The sequence below is a fragment of the Polistes canadensis genome, unplaced genomic scaffold, assembly GCF_001313835.1.
Source record: "Polistes canadensis isolate GaletaPanama2010 unplaced genomic scaffold, ASM131383v1 scaffold_241, whole genome shotgun sequence".
In the NCBI taxonomy this organism is placed as follows: domain Eukaryota; kingdom Metazoa; phylum Arthropoda; class Insecta; order Hymenoptera; family Vespidae; genus Polistes; species Polistes canadensis.
In genome coordinates, this window is record NW_014569788.1 from 5,843 (window position 1) to 15,245 (window position 9,403).

Below are 9,403 nucleotides of genomic sequence, written 5' to 3' on the forward strand. Positions count from 1 at the left end.
TATTGATAATTTTAATTAATATAATATATTAACAATATTCATAGCGCGACAAATAATAATCACATCGTATATATTTATTTATCAATCATATTATCAATAATTATCGACAGGTAGATTATCAACCCTTAACATTTGATTATCGACCAATGTTACTTGTCATTGATTTCAGTTTATGATTAGAAATAAATAATCCCATTTCTATCTTTGTTCAAATAAAATGATATTAATTTTCTATCGAATATATCTTTCGACTATATATATATATATTTTATTTGAAGTATCGATATGTTTCTAGTATCAATTTAATCGATCGATTAATTGGATAGTTCAACAAATGAGTACAACTACTTTAATACTTCGGGATTAAACTTTAATCGTATTATTATCTGAAACTATTAGAATTGCGATGTGTGATCCTCGTTCTTTATACGAACAGCAAAGTTTCACCTTGATAAGACTTTCAATAATATATCGTAACACAGGGTCCGATGTTCAATGCCGTGAAACTCGTTATCTCTATTTCTCTCTCTCTCTCTCTCTCTCTCTCTCTCTCTCTCTCTCTCTCTCTTTTTTTTTTTCCTTTCACTGCCTACATTTGTCTTTTTCTAGCTAGCATTAGTCTATCTGCGGTTATATCGCATACGTTTTTAGATTCATCATTACGACTAGTCAGTCATACGGATTCTTGTAGAAAACGAGATAATCGATCTGTAATGTAAAGATAAATGTCTAAACCTTAAAACGAACAAATTTGTTTCGAAGTAAAGAAAAAAAACAACGCGTTCTCGTTTTATATTCTTTGTTGCGAATTTTCTTAACGTTGCTATAATATTGCTTAAGTTTCCCGAATTATAAGAATTTTTTTGTTTGAAAATGTGTTCGTCAAGTTTGAAGAAAAGGTATAGAAAATAAAACCAAATTTAACAATTAAATAATATAATCAATTGTGAAATTAACAAAAATGTGGTATTACGTGATCTTTCCTTTTTAATTTTTTAAATACTGTGTCCAGTAGTGTCGCAACACTTATCATTAGTATTGTGGTTTCTGAGTAATTAAAAATATGTGTGAAATATCTAATTTCTTTTTGTCTTTTTCTTGAATTATATCTAATAATCGGAATATATAAATGGTACACATGTAAGATCTAAATTTCATCTATTTTTTCTTAATCACGAAGTTATTACGAGCAAGCATGTGATATTACAATCAACGAGTAATATGCATAGAGGAGAATATAATTTATAAACTGTATTCGCACACACATTAGTTAGTTCGTTCATTTCTCTAATCATGATATATAATTTATAGTTTAATACTTTGTTAAGTTTGATACGTCATCCAAGGTTCGTAATTTATGGAGTGTGTTTTCTCTATTTTATAGTTGAACAATTATCGATATGATAAGAAATTACAAAATCGTAAGGTAACAGATTTGTTGTTCTTCTTCTTCTTAAAATTCAACGTGCTATTTTAATGATTATCTCTATTTTTTTCTCTCTTTCTTTCTTTTTTTTTTTGTTCTAAGTATAAATGTAGAACGAATCTGTGACCAAGTGAGAAACAATTTCTCGCTCGCTAAAAACCTCTTGTCTATTTTCAAACGGTAAGAATCTCATGAAGATTCAACCATTCACCCTTTCCTCCTTCTTTCCCCCCCTTTCAACCTCACCACTTTTCCTCCTACTCCTACTCATCTCTTTTTCTGTCCTCTCAGCTTTCTTCTTCGATCGGAGAAATTAGGACGTCGATTTGTGTTTAGCAAGATTTAAAGTCCTTTCACTCGTTACCATCTTCCAATAGTTTATTCGATTTTCTATTTGCGAAAAAAAATGAAAGAATTTAATAAGAAATCGTTTTAACTGATATCAATCGTTATTCTATTATAACGAAAAATTGATTATTCGATAGATCGAGTGATTTATTTGAAGATAACACACGCGTTAGAAACGAATTTTTTTATTTGTTGATTAATATGCATTTTTATTTTTAACTTACAGTTTATTTTAACGAATAAATAATTCGCTTTACGAACTTTTGTTTTCATAGTTTTTAAGTATGCGCGTATACAATGTAATATGTTAATTTTCTTCGTTCCCTTTTGTTTTTATTTTACGGTACGATACAAACTTTTTCAACAAAAGTTTTGTTTTATTCGTTCCGGTCATTAAAATTTTTCAGAGTGTTGACTTTTCGTAGAGACAGGAAAAAAAAGAAAAAAAGGAAAAAAAATAAAAGGTAGACAAAGTTTCTTCCGGTTCGAATATCTTCTTGCCAATACAAAAAATATGCATTATATATATATATATATATATATATATACACTTCATATTATGCACGAGTTGATACGTTTTATTTCTACTTGAAAAAACATAATCGATAATAAATATAGATACAACACGGACTCTGTATCCTCTTCTCCTATCTCGCACATATACGCGCGAAAACACATACATATATAAATTTATAATTGATAGATTTTAAAGAAATAAACAATCTTCTCCTGTCTCTTTTGATTAATCTCATGAGACTAAACAATCAAGGTCGCGAATTAATATATTACGATCGAAGTCCAAACGGTAGAGATCAAAGATTCTCCTCTCTTTTTTTTTTTTTTCTTTTTTTGTTTTTTTCTTTTCTTAAATTAAAATGGAGCGCCGAAATAATAAATTAACTCTATGCAAAAAGAAACGAAAAAACTCTAAAGAAACGAAAAAATTAACATTTAAAAACAGGTGTGAAAATTATTATTTGAATTCTCCTCCTCTTTCCCTAAACAAGTTCCCCCTTTCTTTTTTTTTTTTTTATTCACTCTCAAAGACTAACGAGATGATGTATTTTTTTTAAAGCTTCAACAGAACCTTTTTTCTTTTTTTCCCGTTTAGTTTGTGCGTTATTTATTCCCCCGCTCGTGATTTCTATCTTTTTTTTTTTTTGTTTTTTTTTGTTTTTTTTTTTTTGTTTTTTTTTGTGAGAATGATTTTTCTTGCAGTGCCATTAATACGCATCAGCGAGAAATAAGAGAATACCTGAAGTTAATCGATCGGAAGTAAGCATAAACTGGGTCGCCACCATGATCGTGGAGGACAAACCGTGAGTTTGTAGAACAGTTTTCTCTCTCTTCTCTAAAAGAAAGAAAAAGAGCGAGAGGTAGTGGTAGAGATAGATGTAGAGATAGAGAAAGAGAGTGAGAGAGAGAGAGGGAGAGAGATAGAGAGAGAAAAAAAAACCAATGTAGTAGATTCATTTACTATTATGCCTGTTGGATTATTTCACTGCACGCATATTTGGAATGACAAAAGCTTTTTTTTTATTTTTCGATATACATACCCTCCTTTAGATGATCAATTATCGTTTAGGATTGAAGATTATCCAATATTAAATTTTTTTATCTTTTTTTTTAACGTTTTTTTTTTGTTTTTTTTTTACTTTTGTATCTTCGTTTCTGTAAATCATATATAACGCACACACTCGCTTTCGTTTTTATTTATTTTTTTTTATTTTTATTATTTGCTTTCTTTTTGAATAATTATCAGTTAAAAGAACGAATCGAGATGTGTTTAATTATTATTATTATTATTATTATTAATGGTAGTAATATTAATTAGCACGAATTTTTGTTTAAAGCTTGCGTTTGCACGTACAAATCAGCTTTATTATTCATATTGTATTAACATACATAATTTATTTAACGAATTTATTAATTAGTATTTTGTGAGTGTTAAGTATACGCATACGTATTACTACATATGTATATAAGTTGTGTAACATACTGCACGTGTACATATACATATGTACAAAACATAAATTAACGAATTTCGATAAATATCGAGTGCTTCGTATTTTTCTTTTCTTTCTTTTCTTTCTTTTCTTTCTTTTTTTTTTTGCAATTAAATTTTATTAACACGCACGCGCAACAAAAATTCCCCTACAAGCTTTTATTATTAGTAGCAGTAGTTTTTTTTTCATTTAACTTTATGTTAACCGTTTTCATTTTTTCTTCTTTGCAATTTTTATTTCTTATCGGCATATGCTAGAATATATTCTGATAAGATAATTTATTTTTTCTTGTGATTTCACTTTAACGTGGGTCAGTAACAACGCGATTTTTTCTTACATTTTTTGTCGTTTTAATATTCGTTTTATTTGAATATATCATAGTAAGAGATTAGTTTTTGTTATATTTTATTGTATCTATATATAATTGTTCGTATTGTATGATGATATATGACAATACGATAAATTATACAAAGAAAAAAAATGATTTACGTAAAAGTGTTGATAAACCTCGTTTAAAGGTGAATTTTGCAATAAATGTGGTAAACGAGAGAATAGCAGAGAGATAAAAAGATAGTATTTATCAAGGCATATGAAAGACAACGTTCAAAGTCCACTGAGCTAATTTATGGTTTTGTCTGCGTTGGAAGTTGTATGCATGTATCTATTTTAAGTAATATATATATATATATATATATGTTACCATTAAAATGTAATGCGTAGATCAGGTCCGATAGAGAACAACACATGATTAATAGAACATTGATTTTTAAAGCACAAGAAAAATATGATCATTATTATAGAAAAGTAAAGCAGATTTTAAAAAGACAAATTCCAAGTTCAATCTCATACTTTAATAATTAATTTCGTCTCTCGTGAATTCATATTTTATCTTTATTTTTTAAAACAACAGTTAGATTTTGTTAATTAATTCTTTTTTTTATTCTTAAGTTTATTTTACATAATTTTATAACGAACAGGGATCGTATAATACTTTCAGTAATATTCGAAGAAATTTTCTTAAAATAGATTACCCGAGTTAATCCATTATTTTACTTTATACTGTATATTATAACGTTGAACAATTTTTATATATATATATGTATATGTATGACTTAAAGCATATACATATACATGCATACATACATTCACCGCTCGATTTGCTATGTTTATTCTTACTCCCAAAGGAATCCGTTAGTCTGGATAAAAATAAACTTGAATATCGTCGACCCTTGAGTTGCAATAGTATACTTATATATGTGTAGTACATGGAATCGGGTCGCTATTTACATGTATATATATATACATAGACACATACGTACATACATATAGGTACGCAGATTGGCGTTTTGCCAAATTTTATAAAAGTTCTTCTTTATTTGTTCTATTTGAACTTTTCCCGAGTGTCTATTTTTTATTTTAATGATTGGTGTAGTATATACTTAGATAATTCATCTATTCTTTCATTTATAATAATCTATAATTATAACACATTGTATGATTTTTATCTTTAATATTATCGTCGCTATTATTATTATTATTATTATTATTATTATTATTATTATTAATAATAATAATAATAATAATAATATATTGCTTTATATTTATTTATTTATACTTTTTAGTACGCATATTATAATAATGCACGACTGAAAACGTAGCTTGATGCACCATTGCAAATATCTGCTTATTATTATATTGATGTATATGAAATTTTGTTTGTTTTTTAATAAATTTATTCTATCGTATCTTAAAATTACGTTCACTTTTAATACGTTCGTTCTATTAATAAATTTGTTTCAATATTTATTATCAATCAAGAATTATCTCAAAAAAAAAAGAAGAAAAAAAAAAGGAAAATAAACTTATTGATTAATTTTTGTAATGAATAAAAATAACAACTTCGAACGTATTAAAAATATATGTGTCTCGTTGAAATAAAATACGATTATTATTAAAAATTTGTTGAATGATTTCCAGAGAAATGGAAAGCTTCTGGATCAGCACTGCGATCCACGCGATCAAAGCTTTATCGTACGTGTACGACCTGCTGACCTTTCCAGTTTATCTCATCCTTCAACGCCCATGGGAAAAAAGGAAGGCCTCGAGAAGGATCAAAGCACGTCCCATCAGCAAAAGCGAAAATTCCATTACTTATAGAAGCGTTGATTCACCTGGTCCAATGCATGTCAGGCTCGAACGTGAAAAAGTTCAAACGCTTGAGGCTGTCTTGCTTTGGGTTAGTAAGACACACGGTGATAAAAAATGTCTTGGTACAAGACAAATACTTGCTGAAGAGGACGAGGTCCAACCTAATGGAAGAATCTTTAAAAAGGTGTCTTATTTCTTTTGATTTCTATTATTTTTTACTTGAAGCAATTTAATAGTTTATATAAAGTACTAAAAAAAAAAAAAAAGGAAGAGAGGAATTTATATTAATAATATATTTTAATATCTAAACAGAAACCGATTGTCTCTTCCATGTTATCAATTATTTACATAAATTTATACTACACAAGAAGTGTAATTAATGTTTTATTTTAATTTTGAATTCAGTATAAAATGGGTGATTATAAATGGAAATCGTACGTGGATGTTGAAAGATTGGCGGCTTCCTTTAGTCGAGGATTGGTCGAGACTGGTCTCAATGTACGTAAGAACATTGTAATTTTTGCTGAGACTAGGGCAGAATGGATGATAGCAGCCCACGCTTGTTTCAAACAAAATCTCACGGTGGTAACAATTTATGCGACGCTTGGAGACGATGCTATAGCTCATGGCATTAATGAGACTGAAGTTGACACAGTTATTACCAGCCATGAACTCTTACCAAAATTTAAACGACTTTTACAAATGGTACCTGAAGTTAAGAATATTATTTATATGGAGGATCAACTTAAACCAACCGAAACAAAAGGTTACAAGGTAATACGATGAATATATTCTATAAATTAAACATAACTATTTATTTTTATATTTTATATTGCGTTTAATTTTTTTATTCAAATTAAATTCCAATTAATTACTTCAAATATTTTATAATATACAACGGTATAATTCTTAACAATTCACATGAGTAAACTGACCAAGAATAATTAATTAAATTCTACATATTTTCATTATTTACTTTCAGGAAGGAGTACGACTGATACCATTCTCAGATATCATCAAGGCAGGCAACACGTCTAAAGTAGTATCAGTTTCACCAAAAGCCGAGGATACTGCTATTATAATGTATACGTCAGGTTCAACAGGTGTACCAAAAGGAGTCTTACTTTCTCATAGAAACATCATGGCAACTTTAAAAGCATTTTGCAATGCGGTTGAAATTAAATCGGACGATGTATTTCTTGGATTTCTACCGCTCGCGCATGTCTTCGAACTTCTTGCTGAAAGTGTATGCTTACTTACTGGTGTACCTATTGGTTATAGTTCGCCTCTCACTATGATTGATTCGAGTAGTAAAATTCAACGAGGTTCCAGGGGTGACGCTTCTGTTCTTCATCCAACTTGTTTGACTGCAGTACCGGTAAAATATTTCATTTTTTCTTGTCTTTAAATACTTTAATATAGAATAAGGATTATTAGATTATTATAAAATAACAATTATTATTGATTTTAGCTTATCCTAGATAGGATATCCAAAGGTATTAATGAAAAAGTTAAAAAATCTGGACCCTTCAAACAAGCAATCTTTAATTTTGCTTATCATTATAAATTAAAATGGACTAAACGCGGATATAGTACTCCTCTGTTCGACAAATACATCTTTGGTGCAGCCAGGCAGATTCTTGGTGGTCGGGTGAGAGTTATTCTCTCTGGTGGTGCACCTTTAAGTCCTGACACTCACACTCAAGTCAAATTGTGTCTATGTGTCATCGTTACTCAGGGATATGGTCTTACAGAAACTTGTTCTTGTGCTACTGTCATGGATAGTATGTGTTTTTATGTCTTTCATTATGATACACTTTATAAAAAAAATATATATAAATGAATATTATTGTATTATAAATTTTTTCTTATTATTTATTTTTTCATATTTTGTTTATAGCATACGATAGAAGTACTGGAAGAGTAGGAGCACCAACGACAGCTTGCGACATTCGTCTTGAAAACTGGGAAGAAGCTGGTTATAGAGTAACAAATTTACCAAATCCAAGGGGTGAGATCGTTATTGGAGGTGATAACGTCTCCTCTGGATATTATAAGTTACCTGAGAAAACAAAAGAGGATTTCTTCCAGGAGGATGGCAGACAATGGTTCAGAACTGGTGATATAGGTGAATTCCATCCTGATGGTTCCATAGAGATCATAGGTAATAATGAAAAATAATCTTCAATATCGCTTAACTTTTTTATTTATTATTTTCAAATGTTATATATATATACATATATATTAATTATCGATTTTAGATCGCAAGAAAGATTTGGTTAAATTACAAATAGGTGAATATGTTTCATTGGGTAAAGTAGAAGCGGAGTTGAAAACTTGTCCAGTTGTAGAAAACATATGCGTTTATGGTGATCCAAGTAAATCTTATACGGTAGCACTGATAGTACCTAATCATCATATACTCGAAGAGATTGCTGCTAATCTTGGTATTACTGGCAAGACTTTCGAAGAATTATGCAACGATCCGCAAGTGGAAAAGGCAGTACTTCAAGAGTTAGTTGAGCAAGCTAAGAAATGTAAGGATAATTCTTTTGAAATTGTACCGTCCTATTTTATATAATCACTTCTCAACGCATTCTTTTTTTCTAATAGGTCAGTTACAAAAGTTTGAAATACCTGGTGCAGTTAAACTTTGTCCAGAACAATGGTCACCCGACATGGGCCTTGTAACAGCTGCCTTTAAACTTAAAAGAAAAGCTGTACAGGAACGTTATCAACATGAAATCAACAGAATGTATGCTTCGTGATGTAGAGCAAAAATGTGTGCAAAGTGTAAGAAGTAATTTGTATAAAAGAAAAAGAAAAGATAAAAAGAAAGAAAGAAAGAAAGAAACAAACAAACAAACAAATAAACCAAATGTCTAAGGAAGGAAAGGGCCATCCTCGTCTGATGGGAAAGTAACTCGACAAAACTTTAGACACAATTTTTCTGATATCCATGGAAACATTTTTAACAAACAAGAACAAAAAAGTTAAAGTAATACAGATTATTATTAACAAAGGAACGAATTTAAAAAGTCCTTGTGCAATGAAAAGTTTAAAAAGCTTTGTAGCCTCTTTTGTTATTGTCTTCCGATAGAAAACAGGTTCGATTTATGTTTATCATCGTTTATATATATGTATATATAAATATATGAAAGGGATTTAAAAGGACGTATCTCTCGATGAATAATTGCTATTAAAATTTTACGCCAATTAATATGCAAGGACGATTCTATTGAGAATATATTTTTATTCAAATATGATAAATATAATCTTGATACAAACGGTTAAATGAATTGAGAAGGAAAGAGCCTAGTAAAATAAATAAATAATTAAATAATAATAGTAAAGTGTCGAGAGATATAAAGAGCCGAGATGGTGGAGGAGGGCTATAACAAAAAATAAAAAACAAAATAAATAAAAAAAAAAAAAAAGAAAGAAACAAATGGTGCAAAGTAGCCGAAGGCATTAT

At 29.1% G+C, this 9,403-nt stretch overlaps 1 protein-coding gene across 4 annotated transcripts in view; it reads left to right on the forward strand.

Moving 5' to 3' along the window:
* The window catches only part of LOC106790480 (long-chain-fatty-acid--CoA ligase 4), a 14,166-nt gene extending 4,782 nt beyond the window's left edge, over positions 1-9,384 (forward strand). For all 4 annotated transcript variants that reach the window (XM_014755414.1, XM_014755416.1, XM_014755415.1 and 1 more), the window contains exons 2-9: positions 2,993-3,093; positions 5,758-6,112; positions 6,334-6,702; positions 6,911-7,306; positions 7,400-7,712; positions 7,829-8,092; positions 8,190-8,465; positions 8,542-9,384. In XM_014755414.1, the coding sequence (XP_014610900.1) occupies positions 3,074-3,093; positions 5,758-6,112; positions 6,334-6,702; positions 6,911-7,306; positions 7,400-7,712; positions 7,829-8,092; positions 8,190-8,465; positions 8,542-8,696 (2,148 nt within the window). In that variant the 5' untranslated portion in view covers positions 2,993-3,073 and the 3' untranslated portion in view covers positions 8,697-9,384. The remainder of the gene's footprint in view (positions 1-2,992; positions 3,094-5,757; positions 6,113-6,333; positions 6,703-6,910; positions 7,307-7,399; positions 7,713-7,828; positions 8,093-8,189; positions 8,466-8,541) is intronic.
* The last annotated feature ends 19 nt before the right edge of the window (positions 9,385-9,403 follow it).